This window comes from Macrobrachium rosenbergii, chromosome 7 (assembly GCF_040412425.1).
Source record: "Macrobrachium rosenbergii isolate ZJJX-2024 chromosome 7, ASM4041242v1, whole genome shotgun sequence".
NCBI lineage: Eukaryota > Metazoa > Arthropoda > Malacostraca > Decapoda > Palaemonidae > Macrobrachium > Macrobrachium rosenbergii.
The window spans coordinates 31,547,751-31,562,599 of record NC_089747.1 but is presented as its reverse complement, the minus strand read 5'-3'; the positions used below and the strand labels follow the sequence as shown (position 1 = coordinate 31,562,599).

The 14,849-nt window shown below is 36.4% G+C and overlaps 1 protein-coding gene across 1 annotated transcript in view; it reads left to right on the top strand.

The window, feature by feature from the left end:
• Rint1 (RAD50 interactor 1) overlaps nt 1-11,394 on the top strand; it is a 150,639-nt gene extending 139,245 nt beyond the window's left edge. Inside the window, exons 12-13 of the mRNA XM_067107067.1 lie at nt 3,961-4,094; nt 10,098-11,394. Of these exons, the coding sequence (XP_066963168.1) occupies nt 3,961-4,094; nt 10,098-10,311 (348 nt within the window). The 3' untranslated portion in view covers nt 10,312-11,394. The remainder of the gene's footprint in view (nt 1-3,960; nt 4,095-10,097) is intronic.
• The last annotated feature ends 3,455 nt before the right edge of the window (nt 11,395-14,849 follow it).

Genomic DNA, 14,849 nt, shown 5'->3' with positions numbered 1-14,849 from the left:
AGACTAAATACGAATATTGAAAAGTGCAAAATTTTACAATGATATTAATCACAGTAATAATAAAAAGTAAAAATACCAGTAATAACAAGAAATGTAGAAATATAATAATAATAATAATAATGACAGATTCTGGAGGTGGCACTTCATAATTGCAAAAATAGAGAATAAGTCATTTGAGGAACAGATGCCTCATTATCCCATCTTTCCCACAATTTACATCTTCTAGCCTCACTGCTTAGGATGCTTTGTATGAGCAAATTGCTGCTGTTTCTCAAGTCGGGTGATCAGGCTGGACATTGTTCGCCTCACAATGATTTTCAAATTATCTAGGCAGTTTTCTATGAACATCTACGTGGCGGAGTGATAGCAAGGAGTGTTTGTGATGCGTCTCAGAATGTCATTGTGAACAGCAGTGATACGTCTCATGATCTCTCGGGTATAGTGCATCCAAAGGGAACACCATATATTCTGTAGCAGTACGAGCGGAAGAGCAGGAGTTTCGTTTCTCGGTGACAGAAAGCAAACCTCCTTTCAATCATGTTGCCAGTTGCACATAGTTTACGACTCCTCTGTTCTATGTCTGCAATATTTTTTAGGTTGTCTGTGATAATGTGGCTCAAATACGGAAATTCATGCACAAATTTCAGATGATGATTTCCGAGGAAAATTAGTGGTTCTGCAATATGCTTAAGTGATCTCGGGAGCAGTGGCATACACTGGGTCTTGGTTTCATTGTATAGGATATCAAATTCCTCTGCATATTGGCGGCAGGTGTTGATGAGTTGCTGGAGACCTTGCACTGATGGGGAAATCAGAACCATATCGTCGGTGTAACAGAGGTTGTTTATTGTTGTTTTAGTGGATCCGATTGGGAGTGCAGTTTGACATTCAGGGCGTCTGTGTACGTGATAAACAGGTATGGAGAGAGAATGCCCCCTTGCCAGAGCCCATTTAGGGAACCGAAGGTGTACGACTACGTTACCCCATTTGACACAGAATTGCTGTGTGAAGAACCAACAACATAAAATGCCAACTAGATATACAGGTGTGCCTCATTTGTGCAGCTTCAGGTAGTTTACTCTGTCAAATGCTTTTCTCACATCTACAAAACATAGGAAAACAGGAGAGGCTGATGATAGGTAATAGTTCAGCAATTCTTTCAGGATGTAGATGTAGGTATCGGTCGAGTGGTTTGCTTTAAAGCCGAACTGGTTGTCAGTAGTGTGTAGAAAGGGGAGGAGTCCCACTAGAATTCTTTAGCTTGTTTTTTATTGGTATTAAGTGAACTAAGAGCAGGGAGTCTGGGAGAATCTGATGAATTTGCACCCATTGAATAGAGCAGCTAGCAAAGTGTAAATTATCGCATGGCAGAATTTGAAAGCTTCAGCAGGCAGACCATCGATTTATAATTAGGTAGGTTGTTTATGGCTTCACTGATGTTAACTGGCGTAATACGATCGGCAAAATAAAACTGAATAATATCAGTAAGGAGGTTGTTTACATTCCTTTGGGAGTCTTGATCGTTTACGCAATTCAGGATAGTGCTGAAGTGATCGCCCCACATTCTTGCTATAGCCTCGTCTCCACTGGCTTCCCCTACTCTCTGTGATAGCTTTTTAGTTTTGGGATTTAGGAGTTGAATGTCCTTCCAAAGACAGGGGTAATTGCCAGATTCTAATTTTGTAGACATTGCATCAGCTCTTAGTTGCTTTTCATTCAGTCTGCAATGCTTAAGGGCAAGTTTGAACGGCGCTCTTGCCTGCCTCAATAGCAGTGCAAAGTGTCCTTCCCTCGGGCTATCATTTTGCCTCCACAGTAGAAACATTTCCCATTTCATGTGAATGTGTACTGTATATAGATCTTTAACCAAGTCATTCCATCCAGGTATATTACAAGAGATACCCTGGCGAGATCTAAAGGTATCCCTGCCGGAGGCAAGCATAGCAGAAATTATATTCGAACAGAATTCTTTCAGATCTCTCCTGTGATGGTCACTTCTAAATTTTGGGTTAGTGCACAGTAAGGTGTTTGCCAGTCAAACTATTGACCGCAGCCTGGTTTCTGTGGTTTCCCTAAAGGATCTGGTTTTCTGTTGGTTTTTAAAATCTCTCTACTATGGCGTCTAGCTTCACCAATGAGCGTAAATTGTGAATCACGATGTGACATCTCTTCTCAGGTTTCGGGCAAGGTGATTCCCAAATGTTGGGCTTTGGTTCAATGGACAGTCGAGATGTTCTTTCTTTTTTCTACTTGTTTGTGTCTGCCAGCCCCCAGTCCCCTCATGATCAATCACATCATCCACGACAGGGGGTTTTGGGGGGAGAGATAGGGTTGGAAGACGCGCAAGGGCTGGTGATCGTCACTGAAGATCTAACTTCCACCGGAGGCAGTGGGGAGGGAGAGGAGGTTGGGGGTTCATTGGTCCCCTCCAATAGGTCTATAGGTGGGAGGGCATGGCCATCTTGACTTCGTGTCGCACCCTCACTTCTCTCGTGTTGTTGGGAGGCGAGGAAATGATAGATGCCTCATTCAAAGGAGTCTGGTGGCTTGCTGTGTGATTGTCTAATGATTCCTGCACTCCTTTGATCGCATCCCAGATCTGTGAAAGGTTGTTATTTGTTTCCACAGTTTTAAGACTGTCGTATGATTCTTGTAATCCTTTGATCACATCCCAGATCTGTGAAAATTTGTCTTCTGCTTCTTTAATTTTCTCTGAGGTTCTGTCAATTTTTTCTGAGAGGGGTTTTGCTTTTAGAAAGGCATTTTCTGCCGTATGGTACACTGCAGGTAGGCTTAGATCAGCAGACCCCTTTGGAGGCAGATTGTAAGGGTCATTAGCGTAGATTTCCACCGAGCAGGTCTTGAGCCACTTAGTGATATATGATATTTTCTTGAGAGGGGATAAGCTTTTCATGGGTTGCTCCTGGAGAATGGTTTCTGGTATCAAGTCTTTGTAATTTGTATATGCAGCATTAATTTTTCTTCATCGGAGAAGGCTGCACTGACAGATTGTATAGTGCACACGACATCGGAACAGTTCGACTGGTATTGTATAAAGTAAAGACAGTTGTTTGCGAGTGCAGAACTTGTGTGTGGGGCACAGGTATTGTTAGGTGCCAGGATCACTTGCACGACGGTGGGAGGTTGGTCAGATGACATTTTTGTGGTAAAGGGAGGGCCAAGCACTAACACATACACAGCACTCTATTACCCAGGGCCAATAGGCTTCGAGAAGTTGAAACTTGAAAATTTCGAAGGCACTGATTAGGGCAGAATGTAGATTAATATATCTGCAATTATACAACACTAACCGGTTTACGCACCGGGCATTATGTAGAGACACTATTAACACAGCCTTTTTTGAGAGGTATAATCACCAAGAGCAAAAAGTCCTTCCTTTTTGGTAAAAAAAAGTGAGAGAGACCTCCAGCACATCTGCCCCCTTTGTTTCCTGCAGGGTTAAAGACTGAATCTGCATGGAAAATTATAGAATAGTAAAGAAGCATTACAATTACTGGATAAGGAGGAGGAAAACAAAATATAAATTAGAAAACCTGAGAAGCAGCAGTGGATATGAATACATTGCAGAGCCCCCTTGGTTGTTTAACTGGTTTAACTGATAATGTTAAGCAAAAAAGGCTGTCTGATGGTGTCAGTGATCAATAACTGGAATAAAGTTTTTTGAAATGTTTAGGAAAAAGACTAAGGCTATAACTATTGTTGAAACACTGAATCTGACAAGTACTGAACATGGTTCTAATTGGATTTAGTGTCTTCGGTGGACATCAGAATACTAAAATTTCCAAATTTTTCTTGCCACCAAAATATTTAGATTAGTCAGGTTTATACATGAAATGAACAGCCAGAAAAAAATTCATTTTAAATGTAAGCAACTATCAGTATTTCTTCAAGCTTTATTAACAATGGATACATTTTAAATATCAAATGGTTTATTTTCAGTATGTTTATGAAGAAGTAATACTGCAGACCAGGTTTAGTGATATTGGAGCTGCTCAGCTTAAATTTGACATGACTCGTGGGCTTTTCCCAATATTTGGAGAATTTACGCAGAAACCTGAGAACTACTTTAAACTGTAAGTTTGAATGCTTCACAGTTTTGCTTTAACATTCAATATTTAATTTCAGATTTAGGTTTTGATAAATTTTAAGATGTTGCAGTGAAAAGAAGACTCTATTTTTGTACCAGTCTTAGGATAACCAGGTTTTGAGCTCAGTGATGTTATACCAGCGACTAGTTATATACTGTACAGTACGTAGTTATATACTGTACAGTACATAGTTACATTTGTAATATGATGAGCTTTTAAGAGAAATGAGCATAAGCATAATTTACTTGTCGTAACTGTTCTTCAGAATTTCATTAGCTTTAAGATTTTTTTTGTTCAACTTGATTCATTATTATATGTAATTAAGTGAGCAAAAGATAAAAATGAGGAACGATAGTATATTAGTTTTTCCAATAAGTATTCAAAGACCATTTCATATGCCATCATTACCTTAAAGATTTTAGGAGGTATTTCATCACCATTAAAGCTCTTATAATCCTCTACAGAACATGCATTGCTTTTGCAAGGCAATTAACCCTTAAACGCCTACTGGACGTATCATACGTCGACTAAAATTGTATGTTGGGTGCCAAGTGGACGTACCGTACGTCGACTACAAAAAATTTCAACCTTCAGTCAACTTTGACTCGACCGAAATGGTTGAAAAACGCAATTGTAAGCTAAAACTCTTACATTCTAGTAATATTCAATCATGTACCTTCATTTTGCAACAAATTGGAAGTCTCTAGCACAATATTTCGATTTATGGTGAATTTTTGAAAAAAACTTTTTTCTTACATCCACGCGGTAACTCTGCCAAAAATTTCAGAAATTCTTTTGTCATTTTGTCGTAATTTTTGCACTGTTCTATATTAGCCGTTACATAAAGTTTTATATATGAAAATGTGCACAATTTCATGTAAAGTACAGCAAAATACAACCCATGGTTGTAGCTTTTATCAGTTTGGAAATATTTTCATATAAACCACGATAACTGCCAAAATTTCAACCTTCGGTCAACTTTGACTTGACCGAAATGGTAAAAATGCAATTGTAAGCTAAAACTCTTACATTCTAGTAATATTCAATCATTTACCTTCATTTTGCAACCAATTGGAAGTCTCTAGCACAATATTTCGATTTATGGTGAATTTTTGAAAAAACAAACTCCACGCCAGAAATTCTTTTTCACTTCGTAATGTTTGCGCCATTTTATATTAGTCGTTACATAAAGTTTTATATATGGAAATATCTCAGAATACAACACAAAATTCATTTGTCTTTTATCAGTTTTGAAATATTTTCATATAAATCTTTAACTGAAAATGGTGTTTCAATCATGTACCTTCATTTTGCAATCAATATTTCGATTTATGGTGAATTTCTGAAAAAAAAACTTTTTCCTTACATTAGTAACTTTTGAACATCTCAGAAATTTTCGCCACTTTGTCGTAATGTTTGCATCGTTTTACATTAGTCGTTACATTTATATATGGAAATGTGCGCAATTTCATGTAGAATACAACAGAAAATAACTCATGGTTGTAGCTTTATCAGTTTTGAAATATTTTCATATAAATCACGATAACTGCCAAAATTTCAACCTTCGGTCAACTTTAACTTGAACGAAATGGTAAAAACGCAATTATAAGCTAAAACTCTTACATTCTCGTAATATTCAATCATGTACCTTCATTTTGCAACAAACTGGAAGTCTCTAGCACAATATTTCGATTTATGGTGAATTTCTGAAAAAAAAACTTTTTCCTTACGCTCTGCGCCGCTGTAACTCGGCCGAACATCTCAGAAATTCTTTCGTCACGTTGTCGTAATGTTTGCATCGTTTACATTAGTCGTTACATAAACTTTTATATATGAAAATATGCGCAATTTCATGTAGAATACAACAGAAAATAGCTCATGGTTGTAGCTTTATCACTTTTGAAATATTTTCACATAAATCACGATAACTGCCAAAATTTCAACCTTCGGTCAACTTTAACTCGACCGAAATGGTCAAAAACGCAATTGTAAGCTAAAACTCTTACATTATAGTAATATTCAATCGTTTACCTTCATTTTGCAATAAATTGGAAGTCTCTAGCACAATATTTCGATTTATGGTGAATTTTTGAAAAAAACATTTTCCTTATGTCTGCGCGGTAACTCGGCCGAATATCTCAGAAATTCTTTTGTCACATTGTCATAATATTTGCACAGTTTTATATTAGTCGTTACATAAAGTTTTATATATGAAAATGTGCGCAATTTCATGTACAATACAACAGAAAATAACTCATGGTTGTAGCTTTTATCAGTTTTGAAATATTCTCATAAATCACGATAAATAGAAAAAATTCTACTTTCGGTCAACTTTAACTCGACCGAAATGGTCGAAAACTGCAATTGTAAGCTAAAACACTTACAGTCTAGTAATATTCAATCAATTAGCTTCATTTTTCAACAAACGGGAAGCCTCTAGCACAATATTTCGATTTATGGTGAATTTTTGAAAAAAAAAAATTTTTTTACATCCGAGCGTTATTTAATTCATGCATCATTTTGTGATAATATTTTTCTCTGTGTTGCTTTGATCGTTTTACAATTTGTTATATACCAAAATCATTGCAATTTAGTGTACAATACAAAGAAAAACAAAATAACCCATTAGCTTTAACCGTTTTGCTCACAGCGCGATTTGTATAAAATTATATATGAAAAATTTTTTTTGCGCTGTCATATATTTCAATATTTATATATGATAATTATATTTTTTCCATTTCTGATGGTTGCATACTAAACTTCAGGCAATGATAAAAAAAGGAGCCAAAAATGAACTCTTAATCTTGAAAACTAAGCGTGCTGTGATTTTTTGAAAAAAACTTTTTTTCCGCTTCGGCGCTAACTCACCGAACGCCGCCGGCATACGGGAGACGTTTTTGTAAATAGAGGCTCGGCGTTTAAGGGTTAAGAGAATTAAAAGTTTTTTTTTGTGATGGAATAATGAAGCATGTCCATGTTGCTCCTGTAGGGTCAGTGGTAAGTTTACATATCAGCCAAGTCTTAGTATGTGCTGTACTCCAATCACTTGTCAAGATGCATATAAAAGGAGAGAGTTCTGTAACAGCCCACTGGTAAGGTTATTGCTGATGACTTTCTAGATAGTTTAATGAGGCCTTTTTTTTTTTTGTTTCTTCATACTTATTGGAGATTGATCTAGAGGAATTTAATATCATTCTCCCTGTGAGTAATTTTTTTTTTCCAACTGATGTTCATGGTATGGTCGTGCTTTTCTCACACTTTCTGCAACCACAGTCTGACAAGGACCTCCTGGCAACTGCACAATGTTAATGAAGTTGTATGTGAAGCAGTTAGATCTTCAACTATGTGACTAGATTAAAAAATATAACTCCCATACACAATTATTTCGTAAAGACCAAATTTCAGTTGACAACGAATAAGTACTGGAAGTAGCACATTGTCATCATCTTGAACATTATCATTCGATCTGTGTTTTTATAAATCTTCATTAGATGAGATATACTGTATATGAACAATTCCTTTGAATGATCAGTTTGTTTTTACAAATCTTTATTAGATGAGATATACTGTATGTGAACAATTCCTTTGGCAAGCCTTGTGAGATTTGAGTCATACATTGGTTAATGGATGTCTCCACTAATGGACAATTTGGTTAAGTACAGTGTCCAAGGAAAAATCTGCCCCATTAATAAACTTTTGCCTGGTTTTAAGGTTGGATAAAAACAACCAGCTAAAACATTCATGAATTAGGCATATCACTTATATGCAATTCCTAGCTGAAACAAAGAGAAAGATTCAGTCTACACATGGGTCTCACTTAGTTCATATCTCTGCTAAACTGTCTCCTGTGTCTGTGTATGTTTCTTGCAATTCTAGTGCAAAGTAACTTTACAGTATGTGGGTTATCATGGCCCCTAAGGCTAGAGATGGCAACAAGAAAAAGAGAGATAGAAAAGCTATATATTCCAAAAGGAGATAATTGAAAAAACATATATACGTAAGTGGTTTCCATGTGGTTGATCTGGTGAAGGGTAGCCATACAAATAATTTCTACTATAGAAAAATGTAAAATGGCCATCAAAGCAGTTGATGATGCAAAGGGAGTGAAATCTGTTACAAAACAAAGTCTTAGACAATAGGAGAGGTTGAGAAATTGTTACTTTGGCTAAATGAAAAACAGTCAGGTGGTGATAAGTGTTTCTGAGGCCGTTTTATGGGAAAAGACAAGACAACTGCATGCTGATCTCTTGAAAACCATTGCTTTAGTGAATGCTGATACAAGTAGTACTCAAAGAGTTCAAAGCCAGTCATGGGTGGTTTATGAAATTCAAGAAGTGACATACACAGCATAGTGAGGTATGGGGAGAGCTGCTAGTTCTGACAAAGATGCTGCCAAGAACTATATTGAAGAGCTTAAGCACTGTGTAAAGGCTGAAGGTTTTGTTCCAGAAGAGTTCAGTTTTGCTGTAACAGTCCTGTTTTGGAAGAAAATGCCGAACAGGACCTATGTCATCCAATAGAAGTCACTGCCAGGCAGAAGCCAATGAAGGACAGGCTAACTCTTTTGCTCTGTGGGAATGCAAGTAGGGATTTAAAACTGAAGTCTTTGCTTGTTCACTACTCAGAGAACCTGGGAGCTTTTAAGAAAGATAATGTAATAATAAATAAATTAAATGTGATGTAGATGGCTGACAACAAGGCTTTAGTAACCAGGCAGTTCTTTACTGAGTTTGTGAACGAAGCAGTTGGCACTGCCATTAAGAAATACCTTGAGGAAAAACAATGGCCTTTGAAGGCCCTTCTTGTGCTGGACAGTGCTCATGCTCATCCTCCAAAGTTAAGTATACCTTAGTTTAACCAGACCACTGAGCTGATTAACAGCTCTCCTAGGGCTGGCCTGAAGGATTAGATGTATTTTACGTGGCTAAGAACCAATTGGCTACCCAGCAACGGGACTTACAGCTTATTGTGGAATCCGAACCATATTATAACGAGAAATTAGTTTCTATCACCAGAAATAAATTTCTCTAATCCTTCATTGGCCGGTCGGAGAATCAAGTCCACTAGAGTGCTAGCCGAGAACGATACGAACCCGTCCAATGAGTAACTGCTCATCCTCCAGGCTTAGACACTTGAGTTACTTCATGAGAATGAGGTTCTTGTCCCTTAACACAACTCTTGCAGCCCATAGACCAGGAGGTCCTTTCTAACTTTAAGAAACTCTACATCAAAGCACTGTTTCAAAGCAAAGATGCCTTGAAGTGACCTCTGACACAGAGTTAACTCTCAGAAAGTTCTGGAAGAATCACTTCAACATCCTCCATTGCATAAGCCTCATAGATAAAGCCTTGGGGAAGATCTTAAATTACCATGAACTCTGCTTGGAGAATATTGTGGCCAGATACCATAGGAGAAAGGGAATTTGAAGGCTGTGAGGCTGAGCCAGTTGTGGAGGATATTGTGTCCGTGGGCATGTCCATGAACTTGAAGGTGAGTGATGACATGGAAGGAGTTAACTAACCACAGATGAACTGCAGGACCTTCAGAAGGAGCAGCAGCAGAGAACAGATAAGGAATTGTCTTCAAAGGAGGAGCAGGAAAGGGAAGAAGTCCCAAGTTCAGTAATAAATGTGCAAATTGGGGGAAAAGTGCAGAGTTTCCTTGAAAAATATCACCTGACAGAGCTGAATGATAATGCTTTCTTTCACTTTAGAAACATTTTAAAATGAAAATGCACAAACTAGGGCTTCATGTAGCAGCTTATGCCTATCTTTATATCTTTATATGTTAGAGTATAGTTAATCAAGGCACTTATCCTGACAGTTCCTCAGCCAAAGTCAGTGACTACGTTACTGACCAGGTTCTTCTAATTATTGAATGATCTACTTTCTTTGCTTTTGGCAGACAGAACCACTTACAGTATTAAATATTCCATATTTTTGAAGTGCTCCAATTGTGTAAATTAATGCTTTTCAATTACTTCCACAGGATAAAAGAATCTGTCATTTTGTTAAATTTGCCACATGCTACAACTTTCCTCCTTCGTGACACAATACGCATGTGGAATGATGACCAAGATACATTTAGTCTGGTTGTTTCTCCAGTGAAAGCCTTAGCCGAACATGGGATCACGGTGCTATCTCCAAGAGAAGCTGATACTATTATGAACATAAGAATTTATAATCAAGACCAGTTTATGTAAATACTGGCAACATTGAAATTTGTATGGGGATCAAAATGCAGTTGAACTGTACTGTATTTTAGTACAATATATGTCTGTTGGCCTTTTGTTAGTGCTGTTGTGCAAAAGATGTATTTAATATATCCATTAATTGGGAGAACACAAAAACTGCTTTTAAGGATAGCTTTTACTTTTGTTTTGAATTTCTCTTTGATCATTTATAATTAAAACTTCATGTACATATGCAAAATATCTAACTATTTTTTCAAGCTAATAGTTACTACACATTTTTAAAATGGATATAGTACTGTAGTAAATACAAATATGATAATGTGAATCATAAATAATGGGTAAATGGATATAATATTGCAGTAACATAAAAATATGATAATGCAAATCATAAATAATAGGTAAATTCATATTTAAGAAATCATGGTAATTTTTTTCCCTGTAATATATGAATTTTGTATTTGGGGTAGGAAATGTAGACAGTGTCATAGTAACTTGTGTATAAGCAGTTAAAGGTACTGTGCACTGTACTGTACAGAACTCAGAAGTAAATATGATTTATGTCCTGTAATTCATTCATAGTTTTTTTTGGACATCCTTGCATCTGTATTTGTGATCTACAACAGAGGATCACCCCTTTTCATTAGTTGATGTCTATTAGTTCTTGTTTAAAAGTAGGGTTATGTTTCTTCATTACCTGTAAATTATATATGGCTTTGGATTCTGGAATAACATGTATTACTTGTCATTAATAAACAAAATTAATGCTAACTACTTACGGTGTTACATGTTCATGCCTTAAATGTTTTTCACTGGTATCTCATTTTCTATCTTTGGTATCCATAGAAAAGATACATTAAATACTTACCCAAGGATTAGTTGTTAATGGAAAGTAATCCTATGATAATTTTACTGCATGAACACTATCATAGTACAGGAAAGTGATACCTTATAAAATGGTCTACTGCAGCACTCCAGCACATCATTACTTTCTAGTGCAAATAGTGTTTTATGGTCAGACATCTTTTGCACAAACCAGTACTGCTTCTGATAAAATATTTTGTTAATTGTACATAAATAAACTTGGATATGGTTTTTCAGTCACTACATTCCCCCCCCAACTTCTCTCTGCTGTTGAGCCTTTGGTTTTAAAAGTTTGAATTGGCAGCATACCTGTAACTATCAATCACTGGGTATGTTTTTCCACAAAGAATGAACAATTCCATCATATCTTAAAATACCCAGCCATTCAGGAAAGACAGTGCCACTCAGGGTTAATTATTTTATACTCTTAACCCTTAAACACCGACTGGACGTACCATACGTCGACTAAAATTGTCTGTTGGGTGCCGAGTGGATGTACGGTACGTCGACTACAAAAAATTTCAACCTTCGCTCAACTTTGACTCCACCGAAATGGTAGAAAAACGCAATTGTAAGCTCAAACTCGTACATTCTAGTAATATTCAATCATGTACCTTCATTTTGCAACAAATTGGAAGTCTCTAGCACAATATTTCGATTTATGGTGAATTTTTGAAAAAACTTTTCCCTTACGTCCGTGCATGGTAACTCGGCCGAACATCTCAAATTCTTTTGTCACTTTGTCGTAATGTTTGAACTGTTTTATATTGGTCGTTACATAAAGTTTTATATGTGAAAATGTGCACAATTTCATGTAGAATACAACAGAAAACACATGGTTGTAGCTTTTATCAGTTTTGAAATATTTTCATATAAATCACAATAAGTGCCAAAATTTCAACCTTCGGTCAACTTTAACTTTACCGAAATGGTCGAAAAATGCAATTGTAAGCTAAAATTCTTACATTATAGTAATATTCAATCATTTACCTTCATTTTGCAACAAATTGGAAGTCTCTAGCACAATATTTCGATTTATGGTGAATTTTTGAAAAACAAATTTTTCCTTACGTGCGCATGCGGTAACTCGGCCGAACATCTCTGAAATTCTTTCGTCACTTTGTCATAATGTTTGCACCGTTTTATATTAGTCGTTACATAAAGTTTTATATATGAAAATGTGTGCATTTTCATGTAGAATACAACCAAAAATAACTCATGGTTGTAGCTTTTATCAGTTTTGAAATATTTTCATATAAATCACGATAAATAGAAAAAATTCTACCTTCGGTCAACTTTAACTCGACCGAAATGGTCGAAAACTGCAATTGTAAGCTAAAACACTTACAGTCTAGTAATATTCAATCAATTACCGTCATTTTGCAACAAACGGGAAGTCTCTAGCACAATATTTTGATTTATGGTGAATTTTTGAAAAAAACTTTTTTACGTCCGCTCGTTACAAATTCATGCATCATTTTGTGATAATATTTTCTCTGTGTTGCTTTGATCGTTTTACAATTTTTTATATACCAAAATCATCGCAATTTAGTGAACAATACAAAGAAAAAAAATAACTAGCTTTAACCATTTTGCTCACAGCGCGATTTGTATACAATTATATAAATTTTTTTTTTTGCGCTCATATATTTCAATATTTATATATGATAATGATAATTTTTTTCATTTCTGATGGTTGCATACCAAACTTCAGGCAATGCCAAAAAAAAAAGGAGCCAAAAATGAACTCTTAATATTAAAAACTAAGCGTGCTGTGATTTTTTGAAAAAAAACTTTTTTTCCACTTCGGCGCCAACTCCTGAACACCGCCTGCATACGACAGACACTTTTGTAAATAGAGGCTCGGCATTTAAGGGTTAACCCCCTAGAAAAAAAATTATCACTATAATTCTTCATAATAAGAAAAATTCAACAAGACCATTATATCCACACTGAAATTAGGAAATCTTGGTATGTTAAGGAGGTTTTTGTTAAAATCTTTTAAGAGGATAAGGCACTACAGTCCTTATGATGAAGTCAAATATCAATTAAAAAGTAACACGACAATCAAGGTAGTGAATGGATCTTATCTGTTTGACAAGGGGATTAGTAGCCCAGAATATTCAACACAATCCAAGTGAGTTCTCTAAATGCCATTTGCCAACTTAGTGTTAATTGGATGACAAAGGCAATTGTAACAACAAAAATGGAATGAGAAAGGTAGTGGTCAGCAAACAAAATGAAAAATTATTTTTATGATAAAATCAATTTTGTAGGTACTTAAACTCCATCATTAAGCTTTATCTCCAACTACTTGGCATGGGTTCAGCAAGTGTTAAAATTGCAACAATCGTTAATGAATGCTCCCAATAGTTACAGGGTGGGGATAAGACAGCGAAGTTTTGGTTGTTCATGCTACTCTTAATCTCTTAACTTGGGGAGGAGGGAGGGTTTTCAATGATAGAGGGCAAGTACCTAAAAAAATGATTTTATCATATTCATTATTTTTGAGGTGAAACTTAACCTCTGTCATTTTAGCTGACTCCACAATCATTGTGTGCTGGAGATCGGCAAGAAATTCCCTATAACCAAATTATCAGATATAATTATAAATATCCTCACTGTTGCTCACCTGATGAATATGATCCCATAACAAGTAGTACTTGTCAGATCATCATCAAGCAAGATCCACTTAGAGGTGGAACATGAACCTCAAATGTGGTCATTGGTTGATGTGCAATGCAAAATGGCAATTTACTGGCCCCTGTGCCTCAGGCCTGCTGAGGTGATGGGAGCTACAACCACAACTAAACCATCCCTCAAGAGTTACCACCTACCTAATTGAGTTGCTGTGGTACCTCACACCCAAAAACAACTAGCCTAATTTGGAAGACAAGTGGTCCTTAATCAGCTCAGGGTAACTTTCTCTAATGAGGAGCAATGGCTCTGCAACATAACACAATTTACTCTGATAAAAAAAAAATTGTTTGCCCTCATCCAAGAACAAATAAAAACAAGGAAATTACAGTATACAAAATGATCTGAATAAATAAAGTGGAGTGAACTACCATGTATAAACTCATTATATATAGTTCCCCTTTACCTAGGAAAGGGGTAGCTAGAGAGAACCTTTATCTGTTTATAATGCATAAAGGGAAGACTAGGAGATAATCTCCCCTCCCGAAACCAGAGGTGCTAGTTTATGGCAGTCTTCATACTAAATCTCTATGGCCCCGTCCACACGGTCAAGCTCTGCTCGGTAAACTTGGCCGCTTTGCGGGCTAAGCCTGTCGTACGCATTTATGCTGCTGTCCGAACGACGCTGGTTGGTTAGTGAGAGCCTGCTGGCAGTGACTGACACAGGACCGAATATGTACTACAATATGGATCGTAAAAAACCCAAGAAGAAAATCGCGCTGTGTACTGTTGCAGCAATGTGTGCAAAGATAAAAGTGACAAGGCAGAAAAGGATGTGGTGTAAGAGTGGCTACAAAGAAGAGCAGACTTAGGAAGTCATTTGACAATATTGCAGGAACTGAGACATACATGGCTATGGATCAGATTTCATCAACTATATGAGAATGGACCCTAACAACTTTTATAAACTCTTATCTAAAATGGAACCATATATAAGGAAACAAGATACTACCATGAGGCAGAGTATTTCAGCTGAAGCTTGACTACTG